Source organism: Equus quagga, unplaced genomic scaffold (genome assembly GCF_021613505.1).
Source record: "Equus quagga isolate Etosha38 unplaced genomic scaffold, UCLA_HA_Equagga_1.0 73442_RagTag, whole genome shotgun sequence".
In the NCBI taxonomy this organism is placed as follows: Eukaryota; Metazoa; Chordata; class Mammalia; order Perissodactyla; family Equidae; genus Equus; species Equus quagga.
The window spans coordinates 11,103,924-11,117,321 of record NW_025802777.1 but is presented as its reverse complement, the minus strand read 5'-3'; the positions used below and the strand labels follow the sequence as shown (position 1 = coordinate 11,117,321).

Sequence of the window (13,398 nt, the reverse complement as noted above, 5' to 3'; positions counted from 1 at the left end):
TCCTTCTCTCCTAAATGATCAACAACTGCAGACTGGTACCTTTAGCTTTTAGGAAACCACCACTGTGCTATTAGCTATTTTGAAGGTGAGGTAGCAAGAATGAATTTCTTTAAAATCAAGCCATAATGCACTACTATTGTGCCATCAAATAATTTTATAGTTTCAGATTATCAGTTACTAAAATAATCAGAATCTCTAAAAGATGGAGATGTAGTTCTCTACAAATGTGGTAGTATGGGCTACCTCAGCTCAACTCCAGAAGCAGGTAGTCATCACTCCCAAACTAACACCCACACTTAAGTCTGATCATTCAGAAAATTCTTTAAACCAAACTATCCTTAGAGCACCCCTCTGGCTCCTTCCAGTATAATCGCAGGCCTCACTACAGAACTTTGGGAGATCTGTTGAACATTTGTTTGGACCATGCTACTTTAAAAGCATTAGTGCCACAATTCAGAAATTAAGATGCAAGAACTCAGTTAAGTCTCAATGATACATTTACCTTCCAACGTAAGAAAACTATTTGAGTATCATTAAGGGGAAGAATACAGATACCATGTTGTGCTATTTAAATGAACTATCACTATGACTAACACACGTGTTTTCTCAGTAAGCCAAGTGATGGAACTTGAATATGTGTGAACTTAGGATCTGGTCTAACATATCATGAAAATACCTGAGGCATCTATGTCAAGATACATTTTTTCCTAAAAAGTTTGCTTCCGCTATCTGTCAATAAATACGACAGCTTAAAATCAATCATAGCTAGAGTAATATAGTTTTAGAATTTCGAAGAATAAATATTCTCTAGGTATTTCTAAATATGGTCTATGACATTCCTTACCTGTAACAAGCACCCACCATTCACTGAGCACCTACCCTGTGGCAGGCCCCGTGCCAGCTGTTTTATATACGTTAGCACACTGAATCATCACAACACTCTGGTGTGACGTTTTTATTCCCTTTTTTACAGATGAAGAAACTGAAGTGTAGTATCACCTTCTAGGCTTAAAGTTTTCTGGTTTGGCTTAACACTTCTTTTTATCATAGGAGAAAATATCACAGCACCAAGAGGAAACGTGAAAGCATCTTAGTCCTGGTATTCCATTACTTGATTAACATCAACAACACCCTAACCTAATTGCTGACCCTTTAGTGCTGCCGTACTGCATGTGATTACTACAGTCCTTTATCAAAATGATGGAACTGTGATTAATCTTTTGGATAAATCCTCCTTTATCGGCATACACATTAAAAAAATCTCATTTCTCTGAGAGTCAAAATTCATGGGATATTCTTTTCAAGATTTCTAATTGAAGGTACATGGAAGGTTTTCTTTCTCAGATTGGAACAAAACTGCATTGTAGTTAAAAGTGCTTATTTAACAAAACAGTTTTCATTTTTATGTCAAATTTTAACCTTTCCAGATTTGGAGCAGTCTTTAATTTCTAAATTTTGTTTAAGTTATATACAAAGATCATAATCAGAGGTGATGTATAAACAGCCCTGCATTGAAAACCATCCATTAATCCACCTACTCATGTAACACATGTCCCTCTCTCATGGAACTTCCATTCTAGTGGTGGTGGTAGGGGGAGATGGACATCCAATCCAAACAGGTATGTCAGGGAAGGATAAATACTACGAAATTTAATTATTGTTCTAGCAGTGCTTAGCTCATTAAGCTCACCAACTTTTCATCTGTGTTTTATTTTGTTTCACATGTTGGATACAGAGTTTAAAGGATATATTTTAGTAGTGATAAGAAATAAAGGGCAGAGTCTACAAAACCTAAATGTTAAATCAGAGGCAGGATACTTATTCTTCAAGGTTGTTTGAAATAGTGGTTGTTAAACTCTTGGAGATGATGAAATCTTTTCACCCATTCAATGAATTTACTAAGCCCAGAAAAAAGTACAAACACACACAATTTTGTAAATAGTCCCAGGTGGCCTTATATCCGTGGACACCAAACTAGAAATTTCATTTCAAAGAGAATTCATAATCATGGGCGTGAGTGTAGGCTGTAGGAAAGGGGTTGATCAGAAAATTCTACCTGACTCAGATTCTGTGATTCTTGTGTAACCACCTTATTACAAATACGGAAAAGCGGGGGGGGGGGGGGGGGGAGCACAACAAAACTGAGATCCAAAGATGTCAAGGTTTCCTGGCTCCTAGTCCAACGTTCCTCCTACTATATGATTTCCATTAGGGAGTAGACCTCTGAAGCAACTTCCTCATTAAACAAATCACCTCCCATCATGATGATGACTACTGCTATTATTACTTCTGACCAATTTTAATCCCAATCCTCTTTTACCATTCATTACCCAGTCTGTGTACCAAGGGAAATAAAAATCAAGTTTATTAGCAGCCTAAGCTCAGTCTTGGAGAGGGCAGAAGACAGCATGCCATTTAAAAACAAATTCGTTTTTATTATAAAGGTGGTACATGCACAAAGTAAAAATTTCCAACAGTACTGAAAGGTGTAGTTGAAAAGAAAAAAGTCCTGCATCACAAGTCAATGTCTCACAGTCCTACATCTCAGAGGGAGCCAATGTGCTCTTTCCTAAAAGATCTAAGATTATGAAAGCAAAAGTGCAGACAGACACCTCTGAAAAATAACATGGGCTCACAGGACTCGAATGTTATAATACGAAGAATGAATTAACCACCCATTAAGAGAATCAAGTGTTAATTATACTTGGCAATACCAACTGAAATACAATTTTATTAATTTAAAAGATGGTCACTATAACAAGTATATGATATATTCATTTATAATTGAAGCAAGCAAGGGTAAGGCCTCTTAAAGGTATAAACAATCTAAATCACACTTCCCTTGATCACAGAAGTCAAATTGTGGGTAAAGAGTACAACACATAATCTCTAGCAGAAGAAAACTGAGGGGTCAGTGGGAAGGCATGACCTCAGGCTGTATAACTGTCACTCAGATAACAAAGCCATTTTATTGCAAAGCATCAAAGATACTTTCTTTGTGAGCCCACAGAGAATGCAAGCACAGTCCAGGGGTTTTAGATCTATAAAAAAACCTATGTTGTCAAAGAAATGCTCTCTCTTATAAAGTTGGAACATGTGGGTTCATGTCGATCATGGACTTTGGACCAATTCTTTTTTATAGAGATTAGTTTAATCGCTTTTCTATACCAATTAAGATATGCAAATTCAAACTTTTATTCAAGACAAACAAACATGATTTCATCTTTGAGGTTGTCTCTTGGGCTACACTTGATAAAGACCAAGGGCATATCCTTGATTTAAGAGGAAGATTTTCCTCAAAAAAATATATCAGCCTCAGAGAACACTGTACCAGAATTAGCACTGTTCTTAAAAAATCTAACTTGGCCAGGGGAAAAAAAAACTAGTGATAAAAAAATTAACTTACCAAGAAGTGAAACAGGCTGGGTTACAGGAGGGGTGGGCAGATTCGTGGGTGCAGCAGGTGGCACAGCAGAGCCATACATTTTCACACTGTCACCAGACTCGGCATTTCCTCTAGCCCCAGACACCACTGTTGGAATGGGATTTCCAATAGATAAGTCTTTTGTAGTGTCTTCATTTATACCAGCGATAGTAGCTAAGGAATATAATTACATCAACATGTGAAGCTGAATAATTAATTATCACCCCGGTCAACATTCTTTTGCCATACTATAGATCCTATTACTGGTCCTTTCTCCCTCCTACTCCCGACTCCAAGGATAAGTGAACACAAAGGAAAAATATGCTTACAGTTTGGGATGCTTATTGGTGGAGTGTGAGGAGGAGGAATGGACACTGGTGGAGTTATAGGAGGTGGGGGTCCAGGAGGAAGAAAACCTAGAATAAGAAAAATAACATCAACATCAATGTCATTTTATTTCAGACTCTAAAAAAAGTATCTTCTCAAATAACTTAGTGTACCTGGTGGTAAATGCATTGGGTTGAATCCTGGGCGCAAAAATGGTGGAGGCGGCGGCGGAGGAGGAACACCGGGACCAAAGCCCGGAGGGGGAATTCCCAAAGGAGGTGTGAAAGCAGGTGGCTGGAGAGCACCAACGACAGGAGGACCTGGCTGGTGTGGTGGGACCTAGAAAGAAGGAGAAAGGAAGCCATCTATCTACCACCCTCCCACCCATACAGTGCGTACAGATGAAGAAAATATCTTGTTGAAAAAACAGGTATTTCTAAATTTGTGATTATGTGAATAAACATATTAGATGACAGGTGGTAATCCGTACCTACCCCAAATGACAGAAATCAAATTTTTGCTCTCGACTTTATGACAGCAAATTCACATTGTATTTCACCAGTATCTACTGGTGTTCTGATAGAACATAACATGTTAAAACATGTTCCATGGTCAGGTCAAAAGTTTGAGAACAGAACTCAAAGAAAAGCTACCTGGCAATTTACAGTGATTAAGATCACAGGTCTTAGGGTCAAGCTGCCTGGCCCCCCCTTTTAACTAGCTTTGTGCCCTTGAGCAAGCTACTTACACTCTCCACAGCTCAGTTTTACTCATCTGAAAAACGCAAAAGTGCCAACCAACCTCACATAATTATGGGGATTAAATAGTTAATATATGTTATGTGCCTAGTGCCTGGCAATTAATAAACACCCCAAAAATGTCAGCTATTATTAAAAAAATAAAAAAAGGTATGATCAGTTTTAACAGGTCAGGTTTCTTTAAACAAGTGCTAATATACATTGAATCATATTTAGAACCTGCACTGGAAGGACATATCCAAAAGGTCAACTAAATAGTCTGCCAACTTGGGAAATCCATTTATAAAATATCATAGCTAAGTATGTATCAAAGCATGTAATTTTCTCCTTACACTGAGAAAATCAAGAGGCCAGGCAATCCACTTGTGATAGCTCAGATTTATCTGATTCAGTTTTAATGTGAGAAACTGAGCAAGGAAGGTACTGAAAGGAAAGAAAAATCTACTAGATCACATATAAAACTCTGGGTCAAGTATTTATAATTTTTACTGAAAGGTTTTTCATCAGTTAGCTCTTATTATGTAATAGGAAACATGCTGAATATTTAACATACATTATCTCATTTAACCCTTAAAACAACTCTGACATAGGAAGACCACCAGAGCAAAGCCAGGAAACAGTCTGAAACGTTATGAGGATAAGACACTGAATCATCTACAGATGTAAGGCAATATGAATTTATTCTCGTTTTATTAACATTATGAAAAAATGTTAAAGAGTTTATAAACAATAGGTCTGACATAGCAAAACATGAAGAATATGCACATTTATGCACTCATGTCGTTGACTATGAATCTAGACATACATCTACAGTAGGATTCAGAGTGGTATCTTTCAGACATTTAAATGATGCCCCAAATATTCCTACCTGTGGAGGTGGCACTGTTATAGGCGCTGGAACAGGGATAGGAGGGACAGGCACAGGTAACGGTTTAGGTATGGGCGACACGGGTTCTGTGTGTGAGGTTTCTGCCCCTCCATTTTGAGCAACTTCATTTTCATGTTTCTTGGGAATTCCTTTCCAATCTATGAGAGGTAAAGAAATTTTAAACAGTTTGCCATTTCCAGTTTATAACTTTAAACCCAGAAATGATTTTTTAAATATTAAAAAATCAGCATTCTAACTATTAAAGAAATGCCTATGCTAACTTATAAATGTTAATTGTTTAAATTAATGGATAACAATAGCAAACATGCAAAAGAATGCTTACTGTGTGCCAGGCAGACTTCTAAGCATTTTATATATATTAATTCATTTAATTCTCATAACCATCTATAAGGATGTCCTATCATTATTCCCACTTTATAAATGAGGAAAAGACACTTTGTCCAAGGTCACATACCTAGTAAGTGGCAGACATGGAACTCAACCCAGACACACCTGGCTCTAGAGTCTATGTTCTTAACCACAACAGTGGTCTGCCTGGATTAAAGATCCTGGGAGGGAGAAGCAGGATTTTTACTCTGCACCAGAGCCTCTCAGAATGCCTGGTGCATAGCAGACCCTTCATAACTGTTTGCCTGGACAGAAACCCAGCTCTATGCTTGAGTGAAGGCATCATGCAAGGTGGAGGGAGGAGTTCAGTATGGGAATAGTTCAGCATTATTTCACCTCCTTTCGGCTCTCAAACCATCACTCCTGCTTGAAGCTTCCTTAAAACGTTCTTTCTATTTTGCCATGCCACCCTGTACTCCTCCTTGTGCTGCTATCAATCTCCATGCTCATACATTCTGCCATCTTCCGCACCACAATCCCACTGTCCTAGCATTTTTAATATCCAGGCCCACAAAGAACCTTCTTGTCTTAAATGTTTACTTCTGATTGCTACTCTGGACATTTAAACATTTTCAAAGAAATTATTATGATATACTGGATTAAAACACAATACCAACGATGCTCAGTTTAAGACTCATTTGATCTAAGTTTTCACAGTGAAAAATTCTACTTAAGATCTACTTAATACCGTAGTTAATAATTAGCCCCACAATTAGTAGTGATTTCATTTGGTCTGCATCTTTCCCACTAAAAATAAGTTGCATATGGGCAAAGACCACATTTATCTTAATTCACTGTTTCCCTAGTTTATAATGGAGATTGGCACACAGTGGGTACTTGAAAATTTTCTTCTCAAAAATCACTTCCTAATGCAAAGAATATTTGTCATATGTACTACCAAGAAAATAGATGAATTTTAAAAGAAATTAAATAGTGCTTTACCTGGATTAAGTGTATCACTGTCCAACATTCCTCCTTCACAAAAACTCTCCAGTTCTTCAGGCTTAACTTTGTCCCATGGAATATAAGTAACACCAAGTTCTACATCCCAATACTGCTTATAATCTGCCTTTATTCCTTTGTTTAAGGCCCAGGCAATCTATTTCACCATTAGTTAAAATATAAAAAAGAAGGAAGGGAGAAGAATGTCATAAATTTTCAGAGTTAACTGTTCCCTACCATTCTAATCATTCAGACTTGGGCAGCAAGGGAGTAATCTGGCCCAGCTATCCCTGGATCTCACTCAAAGCTTTATTTGACAGTAGGCGATTGGTTACCCTTTTATCCCACTTTGTCCTAGGATGGAAATTTGACTGGCATCACACATCTTACCCATTCCTCCACCCACCCACCCGCTTAATCCAGCCAGCATAAAACTTAGAGAAAAGGAAATGAGAGAAAGGTTGAAGCTCCTTGTACAACCCAGCATAAAAAAAGTGGGAATTACTTTCAAAAGTTTTGGGTACCCTTGAATTATTCAATAGACAAAATCCTTTTGTGTAATCCAAGGGTAGAACAGAGTGTTATGACACTGAGGAAACACTGACTCTGGCCCCTTAGGGGAAGAATACCAAGGAACCTATCTTTTTCTCTCTTTTTGGTGAATATTTTTCATAGTTAATTCTCAGATGATAAACTTTAAAAACGGAATGTAGAAAATACAAAATTTTTGAATGACAAATATTTTACTAAATAACATTATATTTGAAGCACTAATTAATTAAATACCTTTACGAACCTACCATTTTTTTTATAAACAAAATTCTACCTTGCACCTAACTTTGGAAATTTTATGTTAACTTTTAGGAGATAACCTCTTTAAAAATAGATGCCTATGAAAGGCCCCAGTGTCCAAAATTACAGTTCGTAAAAAGCCGTCTAATATTATGCATTAACTTTTTTAAAAAATGAATTGTAAGGTATAAAACTATACCTTTATGGATTTCTGGTTCACTTTATAGTTTCCTCGGCTCAGTTTCTGCAGGGCACGATAAGCGTCTTGCCTATGAACCATAACAATATAGGCACAGCCTCTGGGAGGAATCATCTGCTCCAAAACATTTTAATATAAAATATAACAAAATCAAAGAGCAACAAGACATAATATTGAGAAATCAGTTCTAACAACACCAACCACAATCCCTCTGCCCCAAACCAGTGTTCTATAATCTGAGATTAACTTTTTGTAAATTGTCAGTTCAAGTTTGGTCTCATCTGCTAATTATTAATGAACCTACAGTCCCCCAAGCTTTGTTATATAAAGGCTTTTCTAGAAAAAGGTTTTAAATGAAACACAGTTATCCAAGGACTGTAGTTAAATGGTAGAGAATGCTAAACATGGACTCAGAAAACCTAACCTGTAGCCACATCTTCTACAAACCTGGGCAAATTTTAACTTAGGTCTCAAGTCCTTAATTTCATAAAATGACAATCACATCTATCCACTGTCATTAAATAATTTAATAAACACTCACATTAATTGATTCAATTGGACCAAACTCTTCTAAGAGACTGGCAACGTCCTGCTGAGTAGTCCTTTTGTCCAGTTGTCCCACCCAGAGTGTAGTACTACAAACTTAAAATAAAATTATAATCATAAAAATATACACACTTGATAATCAGTAGCACTGTACCTTACATGAAAAAATTCATTACAGAAAATATGCATGAGTTACATTACAATACCACAAGTTTAAGTAGTAAATCCTATATACATTAAAATACATCTTAAAAAATTCTAGAAAAATGTGGTAGTACTTCCAGAAACGGAACCAGGATAGAAAACTGTCCTTTTTGTGGATAGATCTCAAAATTTCATCTATGAAAACTGGGGCCAGAGAGGCAGTAACTTGCCCAAGGCCACCCTTGGTAAGAAAACAGCAGAGCTAAGACTTGACCCCAATTCTCTTGATCACCAATCAATTCAGTGCTTTTGTTCACTATATGTAGTTGTCCCTTTCCAACTGTCGAGTGTAAATGGTTTTTCTCTTATGTTGTGTCGTAGGAAATAAGCCTTACAGAGTTAGTTTTACACATGCCCTAGTCACACTGTAAATTAAAATTTCACTAACAGCTACAGACTTATATGAATAATGTGTCTAGCAGACCTTATCAAACATATTCTAAACATATGATGAGATTCAGGAGATAATGCAAACTAATAAACTGTATAAATTACAAATATTTATAAAAGAGGGTATTAGTTATAATGGAAAAAAGTTAAAACTTTCCCATTGTGCATAAGGCAGCTAATTAATGACTTTATATTTCATACATGAGATTCAAGACTCACTATTAGTTTGCTTCACTCCTTATTGCTGCTTTACAGCTGGCTTAACGTACAAAAGCAAATCCAAGGGTATATACAAAAGCACAAATGAGTAAGACATGATAAGCTGCTACTTTGCTAATAGTTATAAAGGATTTTAAACCCAGGACCTGAAAAAAATAATGCAGGAAGTTTAAATGTAAAGGTTAATTTACCACTTGCAGTTTCTGGTTTGATCTGAGGAAGGCCTTTTTGTCGGCGTTCTCTTTCTTTTTCTCGATCTCGTCTTTCCTGGGAACGAGATCTAGGAGAATGTCGACGTCGATCTCTTGACCGGGATCGAGAACGTCGATGACGAGACCTTCGAGATCTAGAACCAGATCGAGATCGTCTCCTTTTTGGTGACCTAATATTTTCATGAAGAGGGAGAATGGATAGCACATGGAGAGAAAATAGAAAACGTAAGCATGTGTCAATTTGAAAACAAAAAATATAACTAGCTAATTTAATGTTTGGATATGTAAGAATTTGACAGCAGGGAATTCATTTCAAAGATTAATATGTTCAAAGTTAGAAAGTATGCATACGTTTTAAGGGGGATAAATAAGAACGGTAACATACAAAAAGTCTCTCTCATCTTTGATACCCCTAGCACTATACTAAATTACATCCTCGTAGTGCAAGAAGCTAGTAATCATCATTGAGATATACTGCTACTGCTGTTAGCTATCTTCTCAGTAATTTAATGGTAATTAGTCTTTGGGTGGTGAACATGATGTAGCCTACAAGAAATCAAAACATAGTGATGTATACCTGAGATTTATATAATGTTATAAACCAATGTTACTTTAATTAAAAAAATAGAAAAGGAAAAAAGAGTTTAAGGGGATAGGGAAGAGGCAAGTAGGTACGACTACAAAAGGCAACATGAGCAGCCCCTGTGGGGATAAATGCTCTGTATGTTGACTACTGATGCTAATATCCTGATACTGTACTATGGTTTTGCAAGATGTTACCAAATGACAGAAACTAGGTAAAGGGTAAATAGGACCTCTCTGTATTATTTCTTAAAATTGCATGTGAATCTACAATTAACAGTTTAATTCAAAAAAAGACAACAGGAATCAATTTTAACTAGAGAAAACACCTATTATGTGGAACCAATTATTGCCTTAAAAAAATTTATTTAGGGGCCAGCCTGCTGGTGCAGTGGTTAAGTGTGCACGTTCCGCTTCAGCGGCCTGGTGTTTGCCGTTTGGATCCCGGGTGTGGATGTGGCACGGCTTGGCAAGCCATGCTGTGTCAGGCGTCCCACATATAAAGAAGAGGAAGATGGGCACGGATGTTAGCTCAGGGCCAGTCTTCCTCAGCAAAAAGAGGAGGACTGGCAGCAGATGTTAGCTTAGGGCTAATCTTCCTCAAAAAAAAAAAAATTTATTTATTAAATAGTAAAAAGAGATATGTGTAAAGTGAAAAACACTGCTTTAAGAAACGAAAAACATCCATTACACCCCCTGCCCCAAATGTATAACCTTATTATAGTATTACTTATCTTTCTACTTTTGTTGGTTGATAAACTTGAAATGGAACTTTGAATACATAATTCATATAATTCCATGTATATCTGTATGTAGGCATTAGAGTAACTCAAAGGAAAAAAATGTGGTTAAGATGACTGACCTTAGATTTTTTTTTTTTTTTTTTAAGATTTTATTTTTTTCCTTTTTCTCCCCAAAGCCCCCCGGTACATAGTTGTATATTCTTCGTTGTGGGTCCTTCTAGTTGTGGCATGTGGGATGCTGCCTCAGCGTGGTTTGATGAGCAGTGCCATGTCTGCACCCAGGATTCAAACCAACGAAACACTGGGCCGCCTGCAGCGGAGTGCGCGAACTTAACCACTGGGCCACGGGGCCAGCCCCTGACCTTAGATTTTTTTAATGTACTTCTCCTGCTCCCACTCCATACACAGAGACATATAAACATACCAAGTGTTATTTTATTTTTGGGGAGGACAATTGGCCCTGAGCTAACACCTGCTGCCAATCTTGCTCTCTTTGCTTGAGGAAGAGTGGCCGTGAGCTAACATCTGTGCCCATCTGCTTCCATTTTGTATGTGTGGTGTTGCCACAGCATGGCTTGATGAGTGGTGTAGGTCTGTGCCTGGGATCTGAACCCGTGAACCCTGGGCCAATGAAGCCGAGCATGCTGAACTTAAGCACTATGCCGCCAGGCCAGCCCAGGCTGCATATCTGAAAACAATCCAACTTGATTTTAATCTCTCTGTCTCCTAAGACACACAGGATTGGAAAACATTCCTATACATTACCTGGATGCTGACCTAGATCTTGACTTTCTGTTATCAGACATATGCCGCTTAACCTCCTGAATACAAGGTTGTTCCACTTCCATTTCCTTAAGAAGAAAAAACAACAATAAATGAACATAATTAAATGAGAAAAGTGGAAATTATAAATAGAGGCAATAGGACAAAATCTAAAGAACAGTGAATTACAAATCTCTTGTCCTGAAACAGTTCTCTTTTGGTTACTTGAGACCAAACTACTAGTTTAATAATGACTGGTCATCAGTGGGAAAAATTTTTTTTATATGGTTTACAAGATTAGAATACTTCTCTACTTCTAGAAACTACCTCATACAAGTTACATACTGTTTTAACAAACCATTATCTAAAGTAGTGCATTAGGCACTGGCTAAGCATCCTATTATGTATCTCAATCCTCACAGAACCCTGTGGAACTTAGTAGTCTTATTAGGTCCACTTTCCAGATGAAAAACTTAGGGCACAGAGGTTACTGTGTGCCCCACATAACAGTCTTTCTTCATATTAAAAAATGATGGCAAGCAAAAAGGCAGGAATCCGCATGTAACTCAAGGCAACCAAACAGATAACCAACAACCTGAGAATAAAGTGTTACCTGATGTGCCTTCTGTGTAAGTGGTTCACTCTGTGCCTGAAAAGAAGCTTGGAAAGGCTGCTGCACGGGGGGAGTTGGAGGAATCACAGACTGAGCCATGGGAGGAAATGGAGGTGTAGGAAGAAGGCCAAATCCTGGCATCTGTCCATTAGGAGGAAGCGGAACCTTTTCGTATGTTAAAACAAAAAAAAGTGTACGAGTAGATTTTAAGTAATAGCTACCAAAAATAATCAGAAAAACGCTTACTACTTTATATAAAACTAAAACTTCTTCAGTAAATTTTGATCAAGGAAAAACATGACATACACAACAATTTCCACAGGTACAATCTTTAGCCAATCTTTATACATCCAAGTATACAGCTTAAAAATCCTATAGCTCCTGTTAAAATTATGAACACACAGGTTTGGTATTACACATTTAATAAGACATAATTTCATTTATATGAGGAAGCAATGTGACAGATGGAGCTTAAAGTCAGAGGGTACTCTATTGCAAGTTGTCTCTCTTCAACTTTAAAGGCAAGTAAGCCTTTTCAGAGGGAGAGTGGCTAGAAGCATTCACTTCTAGGTTCACTTTTAAAAGATTTACTCCAAGGAGTTTCAACCAACATGCCTACTTTTAGGGTTTCAAATATCATAATAATAATGAGAGTAAACCACAACCTAACCTATTTCTGTATGTGCCATTCCAATGCCAATACAAATAAAGTATAACTATAATGTCATTATGTCATAAAGACGTATTCTATCTAAATTATTTATAAACTTTCAGTAATTGTTAAACATTTGGAAATAAGTTTTAAACTGGCTTATAAAGTACTTTTCAAACTTCATTCATCAATAAGTCATAAAAATACAACATCAATTTCATATTACCAAACATAAAGAATGGACTGAACATGATACAGATGAGAAAATGAATATACTCCAAAGAGGTTTCTAGAACACTTTCTAAACTAGGATATAAAGTAGTATTTCCCAAGGCTGATTGTACAACAAAATCACTGCACAATTTAAAAAAAAATACAGATTCTCTAGAGAGTTGGAGCACTGGAGGACCAGGATTCATAATCTTTCTTTTCTTTTAAGATTGGCATCTGAACTAACAACTGCTGCCAGTCTTTTTTTTTTTTTTTTGCTGCTTTTTCTCTCAAAATCCCCCCAGTATATAGTTGTATATTCTTTTAGTTGTGGGTCCTTCTAGTTGTGGCATGTGGGACACCGCCTCAACATGGCCTGATGAGCCATGCCACATCTGCGCCCAGGATCCGAACTGGTGAAACCCTGGGCTGCTGAAGCAGAGTGCATGAGCTTAATCACTTGGCCACAGGGCCGGCCCCACAGGATTCATAATTTTTAAATGCCCCGCCTCCTGCCCCCATAATAGAGATGCACAGTCAAGTTTAG

At 37.2% G+C, this 13,398-nt stretch overlaps 1 protein-coding gene across 2 annotated transcripts in view; it reads right to left on the bottom strand.

Annotated features, from left to right (window-relative positions):
- Positions 1-13,398, bottom strand: part of LOC124234257 (SR-related and CTD-associated factor 4-like) — a 60,688-nt gene that overhangs the window by 14,056 nt on the left and 33,234 nt on the right. The window contains exons 10-19 of one of the 2 annotated variants that reach the window (XM_046651507.1): positions 11,990-12,154; positions 11,380-11,465; positions 9,269-9,459; positions 8,260-8,360; positions 7,719-7,832; positions 6,728-6,884; positions 5,378-5,535; positions 3,925-4,090; positions 3,754-3,840; positions 3,407-3,598 (exon numbers count right to left, since the gene is read on the bottom strand). In XM_046651507.1, the coding sequence (XP_046507463.1) occupies positions 3,407-3,598; positions 3,754-3,840; positions 3,925-4,090; positions 5,378-5,535; positions 6,728-6,884; positions 7,719-7,832; positions 8,260-8,360; positions 9,269-9,459; positions 11,380-11,465; positions 11,990-12,154 (1,417 nt within the window). The remainder of the gene's footprint in view (positions 1-3,406; positions 3,599-3,753; positions 3,841-3,924; positions 4,091-5,377; positions 5,536-6,727; positions 6,885-7,718; positions 7,833-8,259; positions 8,361-9,268; positions 9,460-11,379; positions 11,466-11,989; positions 12,155-13,398) is intronic. The other variant, XM_046651508.1, reaches the window with a different exon arrangement.